Here is an 11892-nt window from a genome sequence, read left to right as displayed (position 1 = left end):
TATTTTTAATCAATCACTTCAGAAATCGAAGCTGTCTGACCTTTTAAAATGACTATACATATACAGTACACTGTTAGATTAATATTGATTTTTTTCCCCCTCCACTGCAAGCAAAGTTTAGAGAATTAGTTTTCATACTGAGAGATAATTATTAAGCTTTAATTTTGTTTCTTAAAAGTTTATAATTAGGCCTTTTGATTGTGAGCTTTTTTTAGTTGTTAAGTCCAAGTAACCAAGCAACTATGTGCAGAAATTAACCTTTTTATTATATTATATACTGTAGTAGTAAAGTTTCTTTGAAGTGCATGAATAAAAAGTTAGTGAAATTACAGGAGGAACAATCTAATATAGCAATAATAGGTGCATTCACTGTGCATCTGAGAGGAGGAGGGGGGAAAAAAGGAGTTTTCACTCATTTTGGCCTAAAATATGTTCAGGTTTCCAGGATTCTGACATCAGAACCCAGATAACACTGGTTAGAACCATAGGGCTTTACAATAAAAGCTAAAATATTGACCATATGATGGCAAAAAGTCTTTATTTTGTGGTTAACTTATTCTCTTCTAGCTACTCTCTGATGAAGTTGGTGGTGCTGTGGAGGATGATCTCCTTCTTCTTGACAAAGATCGTGACCGTTCAGCACTGTAGGCAACATGCTTATCATAATTTTGGATATGAGCCTCGAGGAAATCCCTCTGCTGCTGGCTGATTGTCTGGCTAATCAGTCCAGGGAGAGCTTGAATGCTACCAATTAAAGTTTCCAGTTTAGTTTCCAGAGTAACAATTCTCTTCTCAAAATCTTCGCTTCTTTCATTTAAGTCAGAAATCATGTCATACATGATGTTTTGAGTCTGAAAGTAGAAGGATGTAAACAGAGGTTTAGAAAGACCTTACAAATATTCTAACAAGCAGCACAACTCTATAGGGGTTCATAAATGCTTTTGCACTTCACAAAAAAAAAGGGATATGAATATTGTAACAATATCTAGTCTTGTGAAATAATTTTCCTTGTAGATTCAGAATAAACTTTCTACTAAATTTTTTGAGCAGAAATGCAATGTATTTTAAGTAGATGTTAAGGTCTAAATGGATTAGGCAAAAGGCCAGACCTTTTTTGGAAGTTCAGGTGCTTAGAAATGCACCGTGCTAAGCTTTGTGAACTGTCAGTTGTGTAAGCCACCACGAGACCAAAGGCTCCAAAGCCATGATCCATCCTTGACTCTTCTGTACTTCCTCTGGTTTTAATCACCCTCATTCTTCTAAGCAGAACACAAATGCTATTCTTTTGCTTTCTCCTTAAACTGAACAGGTTTTCTGGAATTGGCTCTATTAACAACTAGTTGTGTGGAATGTTTTTGAAATGTAGTGCAAGGAGTAAAAACTCAATTGTATACTTCTCTACTTCTGCGTTCCCCAATCTATCCGCCCTCTACAAAACACTGCTTGGTTACAGTAAGTGTATAGGGTGTACTTTAGAATGCCATAGTGGTCAGTAAAAATGTAATCTGAAACGTGTTATTTCATAGAGACTTGGAACTGGTTAAAAATAATGACTGAATTTCTCCCTCTGATAGACTGAGACTTCAGGTTAGACTTAAACTACAGTCAAAACTGAATGTACTTCAGTAGACAAACTGGTTGAAGTTTATAAACCATCCAAAGGGAACAAAAATTAATTGGATGACTGACTGCCTGAAGTGTAAAGCACTTCACTATCAGATGAGTGTCGATAACCCATTTCTCTGCCCCCTGTTTCAAGATGCTAGCATAACCCTTGAAAGCAAAGTAGTCTACATTAAATAGTATCTGAAAAGTCCTTATCAGTTGCCAGAAGCATTAGACTGAAAAGTATTTTCAGCAACTGAAGTCGTCAGGTGGTTCTCTAAAGCAAAAGGACAATGAACACTGAAGAGTTTAATCTTTGCTTTGATGCACTTCAAATTGAGGAGGGTTTTGAGGTACGTGAAGAGATGTACAAGAAACCCTTAGGAAAAGCCCACTAATGTCTCTAATGTAGCCTCAAATTAAGATCAAAGTAACTGTTAAATACTGAGGTCTATTGTGAAACCTGGAATGTTACCAGCTCAGCCCTCTAACTCCCTAGTTATTACTTTATATTAATGAAAAATCCCAGCAACAATAGGCAAGCAGTTTGTAACTGAATAGCCTCTTCTACCTCATCTCAAATGGCTTAAAAAAGTTTAATAAAGCCTTATGATATATTGGCAATGTAGGCAGCTATTATTCATTATAAAAACTTAAACAAATGCAGACCTAAATTTACTTGTCCAAAGTCACTGCTGCATAAGACAACAGATATAGAAAAACAGAACCTCCAATTCCAGTCTGCATGAGAGCCTGTGTACTGTGGTCCCTCATGGCACAGTCACTATCACTGGACAGAAAATCTCCTTACTGCACAGCACTACACTACTATGGCCCACTCACAGTTCAGCATTTACCGCGACCACTGCAGTCACTTCAGGAGCTCTCAAGGTCAGCCTCTCAATTGTGACATCTTTTTTCAAATGTACAAGAAAAAAAGGTGCATTCAAACTTTGGTCAGAGCTATAAACAAGATGTTTCATTCAGTAGGTGTTACCACAAAACACACATTTTCATTTTCTACAAAACCCAAACTTGTTAACAATATTTGCATGTATAATGCATAACATTTTCACTTACAAACTCCTCATTTTGAAAGGACGAATGTTAACAGTAATTGCCTACTAACCTTTGCCAGGTCCACCAAAGTGTTGGCTTGATCATTCAGTTTCCTTTGTTCCATTTTTACACTTCTTAACCTAAAAAGTGGAATTTTAAGTCAGATTTTTGTGTGTATGTGGTCATATTAGGATTTCTAAAAAGCATGCACAAAACTTACAAGAGCAAATAACTGCATGGACAATGCCTTGAGTACTTTGTGTAAAGTCAGAATTGGTCATGTGCCTGCTACAATGAGAAGCATGCTTCTTCAACACCGCAAAAAAGGAAAGAGCAAGGAAATGTGATGTCCTTGAGAATACCATTTGCCATGGTCAAACTTGAATTCAAAAAGGGAGATAACAATTTATCCAGACTATATGAAAGGAAGCCAAAACATTCCTCAAAGCCTCAGTATCGTGACAAGTAGGTATGGGAAGAAACATAGAACAACCCTTTTTTGTCATTAACGTTGTAGCAATCAAGAATCTTCCCATGCCTACATGACTAGATACAGGTATTAGCCCTGTTCTGTCGGAAATGGATTGGGTTAGCAGGTGTTTGAACCTGATGGAAATACAGTGATAAGTGAGTTTCTCATTACTTTAAACAGAACTTCCATCTGACCAGCAGCTAAATAACCAACATACTTGCCAATACATTTGATTTTCTTACATAATCTGTGAATCTAAATATGATTATATTTTAAACTTACATTAGACATTCCTTTTCAATGCACTATTTAAACTACAGCATTGAAAAACTATGAAAGAAGCAACACAGGTATATTTTTCTCTTTGATGCCTACCTATGCATTATTATTAGTTATGCACATTCTTTGGAAGACAACCTTTCTTATGTGTTCCCTGAAACAAAGTCCATGTTTTTCAGATTAACTACCAGATGAGTGGTTTGTAGATGCGATTCTCACAAATAAGCAATTCCTCCCCTAATGAGTCATTTGTTCAGCATTTCCCAACAGAGAAATACTTGGACTTTCAATGACTTTTCTGGCAGCTGTTCTGAGCAGGCAATAGCAGTTTTCAAAAACAACAAATCAAGTTATAAACAATGTGTGATATCATGCAGTCCACCAGTATGTCAAAGGCCAAGCAAGCTAACCATTTGGTTAGCTGTCAAATGAAAATAAGTTTGGCAGCATTTTGTGGCAGGTGTATGCTAATGCATACTCTGCCTGTTTCTCAGTGATGGTGTTACTTAGAAAACTAGTTTAAAGAAAGCCTTCTTGGAGATATTCCAAAATCAGGAAGTTTCTGTTCATAACTTTACCTACCAAGCACTTCCTTTCATATCTAGGCTAACCACCATGTGAAAATAAGTTGTGAAGACTGAAGTATCTTTTAAAACACATGGTAATAGCTCTGTTAAGGTAGAAAACATCTGTGCACAAAAAAATTGACATTCCAAGTGGCTTGTTACTGGAATGTCATACGCTCTTCTTCCCCTGGACACTTCCTTCAGAGCACAACATAAATGCAGACTGTAGGAATGGTGCTTTCAGAGGTTAGGAGCTGGAGCTATTCTAATGCAAAAAATATGGAGGACTCTCCAAGGTATGGAGTTATATCATTACAGTGTCAGAACAGAATAATTACTCAAAGGTAAGCATGTAATGATTTGACTGGAGAATGATAACTCTAGTGTTTTGGTGAGCATCTCTCAAATAATTTGCAGAATATGTGCTTCCTGCTTAAGATTCATTGACTCATCTGTTTGCCAGTTAGTATTTTAATTTTAATTCTAAAATTCCAAGAAATCATTTATTATTGTAGCAATACAAGTACCAGCTGACACCAACATGATAATTCCTCATGGTAACCAACCCAATACCTATCACAGACTGTAAAAAAGTTTCTCTAGGTAATGGCAAGTCTTTAGCTGCAGCAGCCGGATTTCAAGAAAACTGTCAAGACTTTCATTCCTAAATTCATTAAGAGAAAATATGAAACATCTTGATTTTATGAACTTCACTTATCACAGCAAAAGATCATGATTCTGGATCGCGTTTCCACGGCAGCAATCAGACCACTGAAGTTCACAAATAAAGATTCTATTTTTTGCATGCAGACAGTGGTAAATTCTGCAAATTTAGAAAGGAACAGCTTATACAACTTACTTCCGAGCTCTATTTTCATTTTGTTGAAATAAAAAGACAAAACAAAAGAAAACAAACTGTAAAATATACTAAAGCAACCAAATGAGCACAGTGGGCTCGATTCAGCAGGTGGGAAGTCCTAGGGAGTTGCTACTTCTTTCAATCAGTAACTGCCTGAAGTGGAGTCTAACTCACTGGCATTCATGATGAAGAACCTGCAATAGCTTCAAACCTTCTCATTAACTATAATCTTTAGATTTTCTTATTCATACAATATATAAAATGCCTTTTAATAGTATTATTTAGAGTGATGATTTCACCTTCATCTTATTTAGTACGCATGAGAAGCAAAAAAGACCCAGACCAGCTGAAGGCAGTTTTAGAGCTGTGACCGTGAGTTTGAGACTGTTATCATGATCTGCTCTAGTTTCTTGTATAAAACTGGCCCTGAAACTTCACTCCTTTTTATTTCTGTCTCCAGTGAAATAAATGGTTGGAAACGTGAAGGAGGAGGACCAAGAAAAACCTAAGAATCCAGAAAGATGGAAAAGAGCCGTATACTGCCATGAGTCACTTGAGAAAAGTTCAAAGATGCAAAGGGAGAAAAAATAACTTGCACCCTTCTACTCTGCCACACCTGAAAGAAAGCAAACTGCTAGAGCAATGTTTTCATCCATGGCACATTCTTCAGCATATTGAGAAAATGACTTTTTTTTTTTTTTTTTTTTTTTTTGCTTAAATACAAAAGTTTTGGGAATGGGATGCAAAGCACTAAAGGACAGAAGGAAATGCATTATTAACATAGCTGTTCAAAGTTTGGCTGACACAGCTAGGAAAAATTTACTGCTGCCACCTTCTCCACCCCACCTGATTAATGAATTTATAAGGCGGGTGCAGAACACCACTTTATATCCTGTGAAGCTCTTCTGGGCTTGAATGATATATAAAGCTGCAGATCGAGCCTGCTGTGCTTTTTAGATTTTTCTCTGAACGTGTGTGTGCACGTGCACGCGCACACACACACACACACACACACAGAGACACACACATACACACAGACAAAGTAAATAGCAAAGTTAAAATGTTAAGGAATAACCTTTGCAATCAAGGATTCAAGTCCAGCAAAGGATGCACAGGACATGCCATCCTCTATTCCAGAACCCCTGCCACTCCTCTCCGCCTCCCAATCCTTTAAGCTAAGCAGGATGACCAAACTGGGAAAATATACTTTTTATATCCACATAAAAATGCCTCGACTTTTGTCATCTTTTTATTCCTTTAAGTATTTCTGCAATAGCACAGTAACATTTAATCCTGCAAGTTTGCTAAATATAATAATCAAGTTTTATAGACTATGTCATACCTTAAGCTTAGCTACCCATTGCTTTAAAACATTGCTATGAAACAGAGAAATAATGACTGTTAGCGTAAATTTACTAACAGGAAATATGATAACCTGGCCTTTCCTTCCTGTCTTTCCTGCAAGGTGACACATAGGTGTTCTTTTCATATCTTCCCTCACATCTCCTCACAGGTTGGCTCAGGCACAGATCCACACTCAAAAGTTATCAAAACATCAGTTAAAAATTAAATTTACTTAATTTATCTACACCTCTCCAATATCTCACAGAAACTAATTTCATAGGCTAATCAAATGGCTGCCTCAGGCTGGATGGGAACATAGAATACAGCAGACAAATAGTAGCATGGCTCCTGACCATTCCTCAAGAAGAATCTGTGGTTCCTGGGGACAAAAGTCTCTCTTTTTTTCTCCCATGTAGTCCAAGGAAGAGTAACTGAATCATTGTGCAATTCTGCTGTTTTTGATGTGCTTTATGACAAGTGTGTATTATAAATTTCAGATAAATACTTGCAGTCTAGCAATTCAGCTTAATCCTACTACTTGTTACCATTCTCAGACTTGTTTTCAACCCCTTAAGATTTCAGTAGAGGGGAAGAACTCATCTGAATCATGCCAGAGGTGCTCTAAGATCACATGATTGTTGGCATATACTCCCATTTTCTAGAACGGATGTCAGGGGTCATAGCTGACACCAACATTTGATTTATGCACTGAGAATATATGGTGGAGAGAGGCAACTAATTGCTGTTGGGCTGTACAATAATGCTTGATGCATATTATTTTCATTAAATGCTACACACAGAGACTGTCTTCTATCACATCATTCTGATTTTAAATTATTACATCTACTACGAGTGAAACTTCTTCCATTTTCCTCTGTTGTAGCTTGTATCTTACTACCTGTAAGCAAATACATAACAACAAAGGATACTCTCAGTGGCAAAAGACAAAAAAAGTCTTAGATAATTCAAGACGCATGGGAAACTTCTAAAAAATATATAAACAAGTTTGATTCACCCCATATTGGACATAGGCAGCCAGCATGCTTTTTTATTTTTTTGTAAACAGGTAACACAGTAAAACCTTATTTTTGTCTTACTCTTAGAGAAAAATCAACCTCAAGAGCAATGAAGGGGGAGGCAGGGAGGAGAGAAGGGAGGGGGCAGGACGGGACATGGGGACTAAGAGTGACTATGAGCAAGAGGGAAACTAAGAGAGAAAACACCTGGAGAGGAAAAGCAAAGCAAAATAGTACTTACTGATGAATAGCTTGCAAGAATTTGCGTTGATGTTTCCTTACTTTCGCGTGGTCTATCTTTTTAACCAGCTTTGTGTTTTTATAAATTAACCATGTTTCCCTGAGTACATTGGCCGCTGCATTTTTCACCTGTTTAATAAAAGAAAAACACGAGGCTGACAAAAGTAGCATTATGTCATGTTTTCTCTTTTCTGGTACAAACTCTTTATAATGCACTTAAGACCCTGCCTAACCATGGGAAGTGGGTACATCAAGAAGCTGCAGCACTGAGGGCAGAAAGCAATAACTGGACCAAAGGGACTGCCGAGTAATTTCTGTGTATAAACGTGATAGCGGGACCAGTTCTCTTTGCATCGTGGAATGATTTGTCCCTCTTTAAGACTTAGCACCATTTGCTGTTTATGGCAATATAAATTACAGTGAGGAAATACTAATGCGTTATCTGTATGGTAATTAACTAAATGTATTTAATAGGATCATAAAATTTCTCTCTTTCTTATTCTATGGTTAGTACCTCTTAATTCTCTTAGCCATTTTACAGTCTCTTAAATTTCCAGAGCTGTTTGAACATACTTTTTTTCTTGGTTTGTTTATATTTTTATTCTTGTTTCCTTTTCACCATTCTCTGAGGAGATGAAAAGAATACCTTGTCAATTAATGTGGCTAGTGTTGTATTTCGTAAGTGCTTTGAATATTTTTTTTAAATGAGGCTTTCCATAAAGTGTTAATGGTACAAGTACCTACAGTTCCTTCGTAGGCCCTCCAAAATTTTGAAGAATGCTTGAAAACTACAGACAAAGAATTTCAATGCAAGGTTGATTAATTACAGAATGACTAGGTTACTTGCCAAGAAAAACTGTCCTTATTATTCATCTTTATTTTCTCTCCTCCCAACTTTATATCATGCCAGTCACTGCAGCACCAGAGGTAAGTCAATGTCTAGGTAAAGGCATTGCAGGAATGCCATGCAGTAGCTCTTCCCAGCAAGAGGTCGCCATGTTGTAGCTGTAGAAGTGTTTGAGAACCTTGGTCCTGACTTCAGTGGAAATACAATCACATTTGAGAGACCTCTTCACAATCTCTGCCTAGTCCTTGCATTTCCACAAGGTATGGCTTTCTTCAGGATGTGAGGAAACCTCTGTAGTATCCATGTAACCAATTTGTGACCTGATGTGCATCTCAGATTTGTTTGCTTGGTTTGCTTTTCGTGTGCTCTGAGTTTCATGAGTTTGAAGCTACCAAAGCATCACTTGGATTCAGTATTAGACTGATATTTAGATTTATATGAAGGATAGCTGAATAAAATAAACTTTAAATGCACAAATGAACACCAGTCTCAAAATCTGGCCAATCTTTACAAGACCTTTTTTCCCTCCTGAAAGACATTTTGAGCTCAGCTGTCAGGTTACACTAGAAAAGTGCCTGTGTTAGGAAGGGACAAATTGTTGTCTGTGGTCTACTGTCAACAAGACCTTAGCTGACTGTAACAGGGGTGTAAATCAACAACCTCAAGTCAGACACCCTTTATACCTATGTGAGAAATGCCTTCTCCCTCATCCTTAGTCCTTCCCCACGGTGACTGCTTAGGGGAGGTACAGGCTGTTATTGTTGACCAGCGTAGAAACGAGGGAGCCAGCACAACCGGGGCGGTGTGCCGACGTGTCCTGGAAACACAGCGTGTAGAGACATGACACAGCTCTCCGCAGCAGAGGACCTGTGGCCGTGCAGCACTGCACCGCTGCACAGAGCTGTGCTGAGGCAGCCAACCTCCTTCCTGCACAGAGCAGAGCCGTGGTTTCCAGCTCAGGCATCGACATCCCTCTCCACCCACCAGTAAGGACAAGCTCTGCTGTGCTCCTGTCGTGAGTGTCAAGGACCTTCCTCTCCGTATTGGTTCTTCTCAGTAACAAAGATTAAACAAGTTGAGAGGACTGTGTAACTCCTACTCGTTTTCTTGTACCCTCAACACTGACCTGTTTTATTTCAATAAAGGATTTCTATTGCCTTGTTTGCAGCATTCTTTCATTTTCCAAGATGCTATTGTAATTTAAATTATATTTCATAAGGAAAATTACAAAATATTTTTTATTAATTCCAATGACTTCTAGAGGGTTTTTTTACATAATCTCTTCTAAAAATATTATTATCATGGCTTTCAAGGCACTTCAGTACCGTGGGCCACTAAGTTAACCCTGTGTTAAGCACCCAAAGCAATTTGAAAGACTGTCTCACTCACAACCTATGAATATGTCTTTTTCTTAAGAACGTCCTTCACAGGCTTGAAATTCTTGTGTATATCAGTCATTTCACCTATTTCAGCTACAAAAATGTTGTATATTCTTCTCATATGCTACATGAAAGTTTTTTAGTTTAATGTAATAGTCTCTAGTTTCACAGCATTTAACTGTTGGTTACACCAATTATCTTCCAGCTGCAAGAACTCTCTATAGAAGAATATTCAAATCCTCAAAATCTGATGAGAACTCACAGTTGCCCTCAACTCAGAGAAAAGCTCAAGGCATTTGATTCCTCCTCCTTGCAAAACCACGCTCATGAAAAAGTTCAGTAGGAGAACGGAGCAGGAGGCTAGTTAAAACAAATGCAGAAATAAGTTAGCACACATTCCCTTTTCAGTTGTGAATATAAAGTGTGACTTACTCTTTTAGTTAGCTGGGTGTCCATCATGAAATTATGCACATGTTTTTCAGCTTTGGTAAGTTCTAACTTCCTTGCCACCACAGCTACCACCAGTGCAGTGCACCCAGCACCCTGAAAACAATAAAACAAACCCCCGAAATGTTACTACTGCATTTTGCAGAGTTTTAGAGGAAGTTTCTCCTTTGCTGTAGAAGTATGGCAGGCATCAGGTGATTCATCTCTGGTAAATATAGTGAACACGCTACAGCTATTTCAGTTCAGAGTAATAGGAAAAGTCAGTAATTACAGGCTGGTAAACTGTCAAGGCATCAAAATAATTAGTGAGCAGCATCATTTAAAAGTTCTGCTTTTTTTCCTGCAGGGGTTGAAAATTTGAACACATCCCATTTCTAGTGCATAAACAAAGGGGGTGATCAAAACAACTTTTACAGTCCAGAATATTAGTAAACAAATGCAGAATACCCTGGTCTTAACAATTGTCTCAAGGTTACAGCAATTGCTAAAGAGGAAATAAGATTAGATTAGTATTTAGCATACAAAAAAAGTTTCTTAGGATTTTCTGTAGGGCCTAAAAATAATCATAAATTTAGTATTTAATCACTTTAGTATACTTCCTTTGTTCTCTGAGTCCTTCACGATCTTTTCCTATCATATTTCTGCTTATCTTAATAGCATTTAAAATAGCACACATACAACAAGACCATTTCTTCAAAACATGGATAGAGGAAAGATCAATTTTCTGATCTGTGCTGTGTATATGTATGCATAGGCATCTATATACATGGACATGCATGTTCACAACAGGCCAAAGCCAGTACGTGTAGGTGCCTGTCCCTTTGAAATGACAGTGTCTTTATCAGCTTCATAAATTTTTTTTTGGGAGGGAGGAAAGGAAAAGAGGCTAAAATGAGCCAGGTAATGAGACGCATCTAGAGGTATCAATTACTTTACACTATTAATAAATTCTGCTTCCCTAGTCTTTTTTTTAAAAACAAATCTTTACAGGTTCTTTTTAAAAAAGTACAAAAATCACATTAAGTATGAGGCTGTGTTTAACTTGCAGGTTCACTCCAATCTAGGTGATATTGCACCTGTTTCAGTTACTCTCCAATATAAAGCAATCTGTTGCTGCACATTGAAGCTTACCATATTTTCATTCGCAGAGCTTTCTTCCACTGTTTTTTTATTTCTCCCATTACTTTACTCTCTCTCCATCCCCCACCTCTATAACTTACTCTCTCCAGAAAATCCAGAAGAAACCTCTGAATCTGGCTTCCAAAATACAAATTCCATTAATAAACACACAGAGACTGCAAGGTAAGTTAACTCATTGGAAACCCTTATTCACATAGCATCCTCCAAAAAATGAATCTGCTCACTCTGCTTACTTACTGAGGCACCCAATGAATTTTGTGAAAGTCTTCAATTAATTAATTCGGCATTCCCCTGGTACGTTGTTCCAAGATACCCATCTGCTCCTTCACAAACACCTAATTCTCTGCAATTAGTTCACACCTATCAAAGCTTCTATCACCAACAGCTCTCAACATTCCTTTGAGAGTTCCTTGTAATTTTGCTGCATTTCCTGCTTCTCTCCTGTCCTCAATACCAAGCTTTCTAGCTTTGCTGTTCCCTCTCCCTCTGTTCTTCAGCCATGTGTCAATAGAATTTCATGGAAATTTACTTGAGGTCTTGCTCTCTCCATGAGATGAGTCAAAATGGGGCTGTAAGTTCCTTTGCTTTTCTAGATCCCACTAAGAGTTAAAAAGGAAGAAGACAACCAATGCAGCTTAA

The 11892-nt window shown here is 37.6% G+C and overlaps 1 protein-coding gene across 3 annotated transcripts in view; it reads right to left on the bottom strand.

Moving 5' to 3' along the window:
* Nucleotides 1-563: 563 nt before the first annotated feature.
* KCNN2 (potassium calcium-activated channel subfamily N member 2) overlaps nt 564-11892 on the bottom strand; it is a 78641-nt gene continuing 67312 nt past the window's right edge. For all 3 annotated transcript variants that reach the window (XM_075726444.1, XM_075726445.1, XM_075726446.1), the window contains 4 exons: nt 10099-10209; nt 7442-7569; nt 2735-2804; nt 564-851 (listed from right to left, as the gene is read on the bottom strand). In XM_075726444.1, the coding sequence (XP_075582559.1) occupies nt 564-851; nt 2735-2804; nt 7442-7569; nt 10099-10209 (597 nt within the window). The remainder of the gene's footprint in view (nt 852-2734; nt 2805-7441; nt 7570-10098; nt 10210-11892) is intronic.

Source organism: Pelecanus crispus, chromosome Z (genome assembly GCF_030463565.1).
Source record: "Pelecanus crispus isolate bPelCri1 chromosome Z, bPelCri1.pri, whole genome shotgun sequence".
In the NCBI taxonomy this organism is placed as follows: Eukaryota; Metazoa; Chordata; class Aves; order Pelecaniformes; family Pelecanidae; genus Pelecanus; species Pelecanus crispus.
Note: the sequence above shows the minus strand (reverse complement) of the source record. Positions and strands in the feature narration are given on the sequence as shown.